At 34.9% G+C, this 11422-nt stretch overlaps 2 protein-coding genes across 2 annotated transcripts in view; both read left to right on the top strand.

Moving 5' to 3' along the window:
- Positions 1–1832: 1832 nt before the first annotated feature.
- On the top strand, positions 1833–8214 carry LOC107698403 (dynein regulatory complex protein 1-like). Its single transcript, XM_016499411.1, has 16 exons — positions 1833–2136; positions 2276–2363; positions 3408–3520; positions 3623–3806; positions 3890–4027; positions 4199–4285; positions 4381–4503; positions 4643–4782; positions 5140–5274; positions 5357–5690; positions 6746–6835; positions 7173–7268; positions 7361–7458; positions 7541–7693; positions 7977–8079; positions 8162–8214. The coding sequence occupies exons 1-16, from the start codon at positions 2006–2008 to the stop codon at positions 8198–8200; spliced, it is 2052 nt and encodes a 683-aa protein (XP_016354897.1). The 5' UTR covers positions 1833–2005; the 3' UTR covers positions 8201–8214.
- Positions 8215–10566: 2352 nt separating this feature from the next.
- kcnf1a (potassium voltage-gated channel, subfamily F, member 1a) overlaps positions 10567–11422 on the top strand; it is a 3880-nt gene continuing 3024 nt past the window's right edge. The window contains exon 1 of the mRNA XM_016499297.1: positions 10567–10571. The gene's annotated coding sequence lies outside the window, so the exon portion shown is untranslated. The remainder of the gene's footprint in view (positions 10572–11422) is intronic.

Here is an 11422-nt window from a genome sequence, read left to right as displayed (position 1 = left end):
ACCTCTTTCTCCTTCTCCCTGCTACTCTCTCTCTTTTTTTCGTTTCTATATAGACATCAGTGGTCTTTGGCTAATTTTGGCTTAGGTTACTGATTTTACAATGGACATCAAGTGTCAATCCAATACCTGTATTGTTTTTGTTAACTAAATCTAAAACTCCTAAAAAGAAAAGAAAAGAAAAACGTGGTATAAATGTAATTTCCCATCCAACATGTAATAGCTAAATATTTTATTAATATGCCAGCCATATTACAAAGTGACAGATGCATTAATGGCAAAAAATACTGTAGAGTTTGATTGGATGAATCAACCACCTTTGTTATCATCAACAACAACTATATGAAAAGTGTTTTCTCCTCCCCTCAAATTAGTTGCATTGTATTCAGTATTGTTTATCTCCATTGTGACAGACCTTCTACCCATTTTTGGGTTGTGAAAACCACTGATCCAAAGGACATTCTGTTATTTTCTAGATGGTAATCCTCTTTATTAAACAGAACACATCCCTAAAAACATGCATGCACACACACACACACACAAAATTGCACATTACAACTAAAGACAGGAGACTTTTGGTTGATTGATGTGCAGTATCTTCTGCTCATAATGCCTAACGATCAGTCAAGCAAAGGTAAAAGTGCGCCTTGCTAAACGTTAAGCCACTAAAATCCCTAAGGTGATTACCATGCCAACACAAATACTTTAGCCCCAGACTGTGTGACTGCTTATTCAGTACACTGCCAGTCTGCGGTCTTCTCACTTTAGAGGCTAATACTCTCCAAAAGATAAATCTGATAAAACAGATTTCTATTGTAATAAGATGAGCAAAATGCTAATTTGTAGAGCAAGAGAATTGAGCTCGCAGCTATAAAACAAAGAATGTAACATCAGGTTAAAGGCTAATGCATAGTCTTTTAATCTGATGGCACAGTCAGGTGCACAAGTAAAGCTAGACACAAGCTAGTACAGCAAAAGTTATCAGGAATCAGAGACTGCAAACAAAAGAGAGACACAGAGAGAAAGAAATAAAGACAGCTTGCCTAAATTATCGCCACATTCAGCTTGTTACACAAACATCACTGCTGCTAAAAAAAAAAAAAAAAACAGCTGCTGCTGCTAAGACGCTGCAGACATATAGTACTTTTTTGTGAGTTATGGCCCTGCAATTCTTACTGTTTGTTCTTTTTTTCCCCATATGACAAAAATATATATTTTTTTGTTTGGCATAAATATATTTAAATATATACATATTTTCTATGTAAAATATTTTTAAACATATTAAAAATGTACATACTGGTAAAAAATGTATAACCTGAATGCACTGTAAGTCGCTTTGGATAAAAGCGTCTGCTAAATGCATAAATGATTAAATATAAATTAATTAATTCAATTATAAAAATACAATAAATAACCTATATGTCAAACTACATTCAAACATATTCCATTATTAACTTCAAAACATATATTTTATTATTATTATTTTATGTATGTATTTATATAGGTATAAACAGTATATATATTTAATTCAGTTTTGTATGCATATTTTAATATATGCATTTTAAATATATTATATTATACATATGTTAAATATAATATATTTAAAATGCATATATTAAAAATAAATGCATATATACATGCATAAATATAAATATAGGCCTAAATGCATATATAAAATGACTAAATATACAAAACGGAATTAAATATTCATGAATCATAAACACAATCCATAATGCTATTATATTATGTATATTATATGATATATAATAATAACTATACAATATAATAAAATATATGCATTCATAAATCATAAATAATTTCAGCATGTGGTCAGTTCTGAATTTTTGGCAGTCACTGATCTATGATATTCTCTATTACAGATCAGTGGTTGCAGTACCAACACTCGGCCACTTGTGCAGTATCATAGCAACGCTATTGTAAACAATACTCTCTCATTCATCGCGCTGTGTTATATTTCGTGGAGTAGTGGTTATTAACGCAACTGAAAATGCAGCAACCCGAACCTTTTGCAGGGGAAGAGGCAGACGAATCTGGACCATCTATCGAGTCTAAAAACCCAGAGGAGAGAATTACCGCCCGTCGCCTCCGCATAGCCGCACGAAATGAGGCCAAAACACGGTAAACATTCATCTCGAGTTCATTAGCTCGGTACCTTGTTTCATTAGTTAGCAATAAACCTGGCATTCTCAGATCTTTCGGTAACTTATTATAGATTTTTTTATACGCGCAATGAAATACATATTGAATTTTTTTGCAGTCAAGAGCTTGGCGAAGATTCCCAGGAAAAGGAGGATATTAAAGAAGAGATACGGAAAAGTCAGAAGGAAGTGGAGAAATGTAAAAGGGTCAGTCGTCTGCATTTAAATATATTTTTCAAATGTAACGTCTTGCTTTTCTTCCTATATATTATATTATACAGTGTTGGGGAGTAACTAGTTACATGTAACTAAATTACGTAGCCTAATATATTTACAAAATAAATGTAATCAGTTACAGTTACTGAGAAAAAATGTGTAATTAATTTAGTTACTTATGAAAATGTTAACGATTACAAAGGAGGTTACATCTGAATTGTTTTTCACACAAAACCACATACAGATTTAATTGATTTCTTTCATAAATTGCAGTGACTGCTCTAAAATATGGTATACAACTGTTTCAGGAGTTTAGGACACAGAATATGACACATTATTATTTGATATCTGTTTAATTTCCTATTTGGGTTTATGTGTATGCTTTATTTTTTTAACTGCTTTTCCAAGCCATTGTTAGATGCCAGCGTTTCCTGTCATAACTATGCAAAGATTTGATTTCAAAAACAGAATCACAGCTACTAAATTATTTCTTGTTATGGTTTTAAATCAGTATTTAACCTCAGAATCTCTAAGTAAGTCTCATTTTGTGGTGGTTGCGGTTTAAAATTAAATTATTATAACCTTAATTCAAGCGATTAAGACATATGAAAGTCTGACAGTAATCAGTGTTGAGTAATACTGTAAGGTTAAGCATGCCTGGTTTACATGTTTGAAAATGATTAACAGTTGAAAACATTAGATCGGTGTTGAGTACTACTGTAAGGTTAACACTGTTTGAAAATGGTTAACAGTTGAAAACTTTAGAAAAAGTAGTCAAGAGTAATCAAATGTAATTAGTTACATTAATAAAGTAATTGAAATAGTTACACTACTTATTACATTTTAGATAGGGTAACTTAATATGTAATATGTAACCTATTACATTTCCAAAAGAACCTTCCCAACACTGATATTATATTATATTATGATAAGAAATATTAGACAAACAAATACTGTAGTTTTTAAATACTGAATATTGTGTACATAGTGTGTGAGGTAGATCAGGATTTTCACTTTTCTCTGTTCTTTTTACAGCACATGACAAAATTACAAAGTGATGGTCTAGAGTTGGTGACCAACATTCAGGTAGCTGTAGATGCCAGAGATTCTGACTGGAGGACAGGGCTAGAGGAGGCATGTCGACTGAGGTACATGCAATGAAACACTTCCCTCTGTCACTATAAGTCTTTGAAATTGTATCTCTGTAAAGTTTGTATTCACACTAAAAATGTATAATTTGATTCTATAAGGAGAGATAAGCTGGAAAACGAGGCCAAGTCCAGCCAGGAAAAGTTTGAGGAGATCACTCGCAAATGGACGGATGCTAAAATGAAACAGACCCCACTGGATCTAAGAGATGCTCTGAACAGCCAGCAACAACTCTGTGAACAGATTGTAGCGGACAAGAATAAACTGATCAGTGAGCTACAGCAGGTGAGCTTCAGTCTGCAACAAATACATGCAAAAACATATAAATGACTATAAATCAAGGGTAAATAAGAGTGTTTTTTGTATAGGAGCTGAAGGCAAGTGATGATCGCTATGTGAAGGACCTGAAAAAACAGGCTAAAGACATAGACCTGATAATTGAGAGGATGGAAGAACAGATTTCAAGTCTAAAAAAGTCATACCTAGAAGACCTGGAGCAGATTGAGGTGTTGAACTGCCTCCTGCAGGCTGGAGGCCATATACAAATTATCACTCCACCTTCATAATATTCTTTTTATATGTTTGGTTTAATAAGAAATGAGCAATTACACTATATAAAATGGCATAGCCATGAATGCACACTATTTTGTGTAATTTATTTTCTGTGAACATTAAAGAACTCGTTTGATGAGGAGAGGAGAACGTTGCTAACCAAACACAGGAAGAAATGGGGGCATCAGATGAAGGAACGAAGTGAGAAAGAGGTACAGTATGTAAAAAAGTAACACACATTGGATTGAAACCGATTTTTATGTGAATATGTTTGAACCCACTTTGACAACAGCATCTTTCTTTGCAGCTGAAGAACATGTTGCAGGGTTTAAGCCTCCTGGAGGAACATGAGGACTTGCTGCAGAAGCTGAGGGTTCAGAAAGCTGAAGAATACAACACAGACAAAATCAAAATGGATACAGAAGTACAGGTGAATTTGATATAGACTTAATTATGAGTATAACTCTGAAACTGTAGCTATATGCTTGAGACGGTAATGCTATAGGTACAAATACAAATCTGCATTTGTGTCTATCTGTGTGTGTGTGTGTGTGTGTGTGTATGTGTAGAATTTAAGAAAGAAGTTACAAGAGGTGAAGTTCAACTGCCATCTGAATGAAGAAAAACTTGATTACAAATATGAGGTGCTAAAGAAAAGAGAGGAAGAGAACACCATCTTAAAATCCCAATTGAAGAGGAAAATTATAAGGTATTATAACTTTTACAGATTAGTCTTGGTACACTACCGTTAAAAGTTTAAGGTCAGATTTTTTAAATAAATTAAAACTTTTTTCAATCAAAACTGTTACTGTTTTCTACATTATAATAATACAAAATATTTCTTAATAACCAAATTAACATAATTTCTGAAGGATCATGTGACAATGAAGACTGGAGTAATAGCTGCTTAAAAGTCAGCTTTGCCATCATAGGAATGTATTACATTTTAAAATATAAAAAAATATAAAATAGTTATTTTAAATGGTTATAATATCAGTAATCACCCCACTGCAGTAAAACTGCAGTTTTAGAAATAAAATTTAAAACTGACCTGATTTTTTTCCAGAATGCAAGATATTCTCAACAACCTAAAGTCTAAATGCGCCAATCAGGAGAAGCAGTCGAAAGCAGAGGAACAATCACTGAGAAATGACTACGCACGCATCAAACAACAGTACAAAGATATGCAGAAGAAAGAAAGGTGAGTGCACTTACTCATCGTGACCTAGAAAGACATTCAGACAGTCCCAGGACAAACCTTGTTTTTGTGTGTGTTTGGAAAGACACTTTGCAGCGCTGGATGCCGAGCGTTTTGAGAAGATATGGTTGATAAGTGAAGGTGAGGTAAAGGCCATGGCACACAGGGCACTGGAGACAGACAGAATAATTCACGAGCAGCAACTGGGTCTGGCTTGGGTGTCTCCTCCGCTCCCCTTCATGGAGCACTCCGGTCCGATCGAACATAAGACCCTCAAGACGGCCTCACAGGCAGCTGCAGATACCCTGCAAGAGGAAACAGGAGATTCAGTGGAGGAATCTGAGGGTCTGGAGGACACTGGTAGTGGAGTGAACAGGAGAACAGTGAAGAGAATTCTGGAGCTACTGTGTGACGAATTGGTGAGTGTGTGATTGTGGCTGATTCATTAGTTTGAGATAATTAGAAAATTGTTCTTGAAAATCTTTCACGTATATTAAAAAATATATCATAATCCTAGAATATAGGATCTTATTATGGTCTTAAATGGGTTTACTATCTCTCATGTTGTTCCAAACCTGTATGACTTTCATTCTTCTATGGAACACGAAAGAATATATTTTATAATGTTTAAACTATTTTGTCCATATTATGAAAGTCAGTGCGGTGTAATGTTGTTTTAGACCTATATTTTTTGTGCAAAGTAAAAACTCACAATTTTAACTATTAAAACACTCTAAATCTATAAAAGAGGGAAAATTAAAAAGTCTGGGTATGAAACCAGCCTGAAATAGAGAAATGCATGCCTAATTAACTTTTCAGTGCTTTTCAAAAGTATTTAAAGAGACACTATGAATACAGGGTTTCTGTGGGTCTTAAAAAATGTCTTAAAAGTCTTAATTTATCTTTCCACAAATGAAGACACAAAAAAATCTTAAAGTTGTGAATTCATAAATTCATGGCATTAAATGTTGCAAACATTGCAAAAAAAAAAAAAAAGAATTCTTCCTCAGTAATTTTGTTTTCCAATACAAATATCTAATAGGGAATGAAAACTTGTTTTCCCTTTCAATTAAGCTGATATTTGTTCGTTTTATTCATGAACTTCATTTAGATCAGTTTTACAGAAAAACATCTTATATGTCATTTTGCTTCACATAAAATGTATCTTGATTTAAGATATTTGCATTGAAAAATAAGATTAAATAAAGACAAAAAGCCTGAGGAAGAGCATACATTTTTTAGCCGTGTGATCAGAAGGTACAGTAAAAGTTTTCTTTACTTAATTTTACCTTCATAAAACCTGCAGAAACCTTGTAAATAGTCAAAGCAAAACAAAACTGCCTCTTTGGAGACAGCAAAAAAACCCTAATCCATAAATCACCATTGTGTATGAAAGTGAAACTATATCTGCTCTATCACCACATTTTCATTTGCAAACTCTTGCAATATCTTATTCTATCTCTCTTTCTTTCAGGGTTTTCTCGTAGAAAGTAAACTGCTGAAGCTGGTGTCTCATCTGGAGAAGAATGAACAGTCCCTTATAAAGCTAGATTGCATTTTCACAGTAAGTACAATTAGACCTGTGGTTCTCAACTGGGGGGCCTCAGCAAACTTCCAGGAGGGCCCCAAATAATTAAATTGTTAAATATAAAAAGTTAAATAAAGTGGCATAATTAAGATGCTAAAGAAATTCTAAAATAAAGATCTACAATAAGACATCTTATTTTTATTTTTCATTTCAGCAGAAATAAAGTACCTGAGGTACATATCAGCTTAGAAAGAAGGGGCTTTGAATGTTGTCTTGTACAAAGGGGAGACTTGGAGTCAAAAAGGTTGAGAACCACTGAAAAACCAGAAAGTCTGATGTCTCAGTTGATTTCTTCTTTCTTGTATGCACACAGGCAATAGGGATCGAGAGTGAGAATGATGTGCATAAAATGGCTGAGTTCTTAATGAATTACAGACAGCGTGGCCGAGAGCGGAGGGAACTGATGGAGGTAAAGGTGGATCCATCACAGCTCAACCCCTCACTATGCCACTCTGGAAACAAAATTAAAAATGTTGCATTTCTCTTTTGTATTTTTGTTAGGAAGAGGAGACAACCAACAACCAACCCTCTGACTTTATCCATCATAATGATCTACTAGTGGCTCTGAAAGATTTTACCGCCCAATACTGCAGACCCCAGTCAGTGCACTTGCATTTCAAACCTAAACGTTTCTGCTGTCATACATATTCCCTGAAATCAACTATTTGTTGTTATGTCCAGTGATCTTCAGGCCTCACAGAAAAGCAGTGTTTTGGGGTTGGATATGAGAGATGACTCTGGAGATACAGCATACTGGGAATGCATAGCTAATGTCATCCCAGAGTCCAAACTCAGGCTCTGGAGTGCTCTAGATACAGCTCTCAACAAGTACCAGTAAGTGTGCATTTTTGTTGTCAATAATTATAGCATGCTACACCCAAATTAAAACCTTGATTTGGATTTAGAGAAAATGACTCTGGAGATACAGCATACTGGGAATGCATAGCTAATGTCATCCCAGAGTCCAAACTCAGGCTCTGGAGTGCTCTAGATACAGCTCTCAACAAGTACCAGTAAGTGCATTTTTGTTGTCAATAATTATAGCATGCTACACCCAAATTAAAACCTTGATTTGGACTTAGAGAAATTAACATTAACAATGATGTTTTATTCCCAGTACTATACTGACTGAAAGGGCTAAGCTTCTGGCAGAAACACAGAATGTTCAACAACAGAATACTGAGCTCAGACAGCTGCTGCATCTTTATACAACCTCCAAGGTGACTGTCTGAGTGTGTTACGTGATATGTTAAAGTTTAGTTTGGCTGTTCTCAAATCATATAACTTGATTTCTCCTGATAGGCCAGTGCTGAGCCGGAGATGCAGCCCACCAGGATGTGATATACTTAAAAAAAAATAAAACAATATTTATTTAGGCATACAGGTGACAAAGTGTTTCGCAGATCTGTTTCATCATAATTTTTCACCGTTGCTCAGCCGTCTCACAAAGGATTTTCACCGTTGGTCTCTTCTCCCTTTGTCCTTAGTAGGTAGAATTAACTGTGTGAAGATGAACGTGCTCCCTAAATTCTTATATCTTTTTCAATGTATCCCTATTTTTATCCCAAAGTCCTTTTTTGTTACACTAGATAGTTCTATTTCTCAATTCATATGGAATGGCAAGACTCCAAAGATTCGAAAAAGTATCTTGCAGAAACCAGGGCATTTGGGTGGTCTTGCCCTTCCTAATTTTCTGTTTTATTATTGGGCAGCGAACATGCGGTCCTTGCTACACTGGATTAATTCAGATAATTTGGACAGCCCCCCCAGCATGGTTAAACATTGAGAATGCTTCTTGCAAATCCTCTACATTGAACGCTCTTTTATGCTTTCCAATCACACTCTCTCCTTTGAAATACTCGGATAACATAATAGTGAAAAATAGTCTAAAAATTTGGATTCAGTTTCGACGTAATTTTGGCCTTCAAGTTATGCCCCTGTCTTCCCCGATACATTTTAATCCGTCGTTTCTCCCTTCTACCCTGGATGGTGCATCAAGGAATCAAGGTGTCCACGCTGTAGCTGATCTTTACATCGAAAGCACATTTGCCTCATTTGAACAGCTAAATGTTATGTATAACATTCCGAGAAGCCACTTTTTTAGATTTTTACAAATACGTGACTTTGTTCATAAAAAATTAGCAAATTTTCCCAACGCCCCGCCTTCGTCTACAATTGATACCATCCTAAGTTTTGAAGTCTGTTCTAAAGGCTGAATTTCTAAGTTAATCGACACTTTTGCCACTTTACAGTCGTTCCCCGTTGATAATTTGTGTATCAGTTGGTCTTCAGACCTCAATATTGAAATAGACCAGAAAACATGGGAGGAACATGGGGTCCATTCCTCGTCTATCTGTGCACGCTATTGCCTTATTCAATGTAAGGTGGTTCATAGAGTTCACTGGTCAAAATGTAAGCTTGCACGGATTGATCCAACCATTGACTCAGAATGTGACAGGTGTCCAGCCACATTAACCCACATGTTTTGGACCTGTCCAGCTCTTTTCTTTGTTTTGGGGGTCAGTATTTAATTCTCTCTCAGCCATTACATCTGCAGACATACCACCATCACCTATCATAGGCCTCTTTGGGGTGTTACCTGGTGGTTATCCACTGCCCACTCTCTTTTCTAATTTTGTTGCTTTTCTCACATTGCTGGCTAAACGTGCAGTCTTATTAAACTGGAAGAGCCCTCAGCCACCATCTCACACACGCTGGATGAAAGATGCCCTATATTTCATGAAACTAGAGAAGATTAGACACTCTTTACGGGGGGCCTAACAGTAAAATTTGGAAGCCTTTCCTTGCACATGTTAACACTCTCCAGCTGGAATCGGTCTGATTAACCCTCCCCTTGATAATATACATACTCGCTGGTTGATTAGTTTGTAACCCCCTGTAACCTTTAAGATTTGTTTTGGGATGTATATATACATGTAGGTATTTTTGTCTATCTTTTTCTTTTATGTGCACTTGCATGTGTACATTTATATACATCTCATTCTCATCTTAAATTATATTTTCCTTTTTTTCCCCGTTTTGTTTTGGTATCTGTATTGTAACCCTCTGTCAATGTCGTCCTTTCGTGTGATTTCTTGTTTGTAAAATGTTTAAAATTAATAAATAAATCATAAAAAAAGAAAAAGAAAACAATGAAAAAAATCTGTATTTGCAATCTAAATGCATTTCAGCACTGCAATTGAAATTTTCAAGCTTAAGTTAAATTATGGAGATCGAAATAAACCATATTCAATACAAGAATCTGAAAACTTTTTTAAAAATATTAATTGCTAAGCATGTAGCCACTTGCATGGATTGCAAAACGAATTGGTCTTTGGCAGTTTTAACAGGTGATACAGCACTGCAGTTTCAACACTAGATGGGGATGTTGCGACAAGCATACCTTCTAGTTGACTGTTTTGCACTTATTTATATTTATAATTCGTAATATAAACATAATTCATTTATATGTATGAGTGAGTAACAAAAAAAAGAGATCATAAGGTGATCATAATGAATTCCCCCCAATCTTACCCTATATGTTAAGTGAGATTGGAATGGAGGAAACGCAGTCTCTCGACTTCAAAAGACGGAAGCGCAACGGTCAAAGACGTCCGTTTTAGCGCATATTTACTTAGAAGAGCTATGGAAAAGAAGTGGCATGAAGAGGAGAGTTTGAAGACTTTCTTTACAGACTGCAGTCCAAACATAAGTACGTTTTATCACAAATGACCTTTAAATTTGAACATGTTCCCAAACTAAATTGCCGTTTTTTTTAAACCATATAGCATATGGGTTTAACTAAAAAGTTACGGAACTAGCGCGCTCTGTGATGACTATGACGACTTAAAGCGAGAGTTTTACTTCGACAGAGACCCAGAGGCCTTCAAATGCATCTTAGAGCTATATTACTACGGAGAGATTTATATGAAGCGAGGAATCTGTCCCATGCGCTTCATGAGAGAAATGGACTATTGGGGGATAGACGCGGAATATCTGAACTGTAAAAAAATTACTGTGAATAAATGACCTTTAAATTTGAACATGTTCCCAAACTAAATTGCCGTTTTTTTAAAACCATATAGCATATGGGTTTAACTACAAAGTTATGGAACTCTGCTTTCAGAACAAAAGCATTGTTCAATAATGTGATGTTTGAGTAAGATGTCACATTATTTTATTACTAATTAATTAGGCATGATAAACATTACATTTAGTTTATTAATCAATATGACATAAATATTAATATAAACATTACATTTATTAGAGTGTTTTGCCCAATTATATACGGTGAAAAACTGTATCGGACATTACATGTATTAGACAGTGAATAACCGTAAATTGATATTCCCAGAATTCCCTGTGTTACATTTCAAATTTGATTTTTTTTTGTTGAAATAACTTTCTTCATAGTTTTTTCTTATCAGTTTTGTACATTAGGGTTGTTTGTTACACCTAATGTTGTTAAATGAATGTTTATTGCATTCTTTCAGTTTCATGTGTGTCACCATGATGGTGTTTAGTGTTTGTGTGAATGACACTGTGCACCTTCTATATATGTTA

Source organism: Sinocyclocheilus anshuiensis, unplaced genomic scaffold, assembly GCF_001515605.1.
Source record: "Sinocyclocheilus anshuiensis isolate Anshui unplaced genomic scaffold, SAMN03320099.WGS_v1.1 scaffold1746, whole genome shotgun sequence".
Classification (NCBI taxonomy): Eukaryota; Metazoa; Chordata; class Actinopteri; order Cypriniformes; family Cyprinidae; genus Sinocyclocheilus; species Sinocyclocheilus anshuiensis.
The sequence above is the reverse complement of the archived record's forward strand: the minus strand, read 5'-3'. Positions and strand labels throughout refer to the sequence as shown.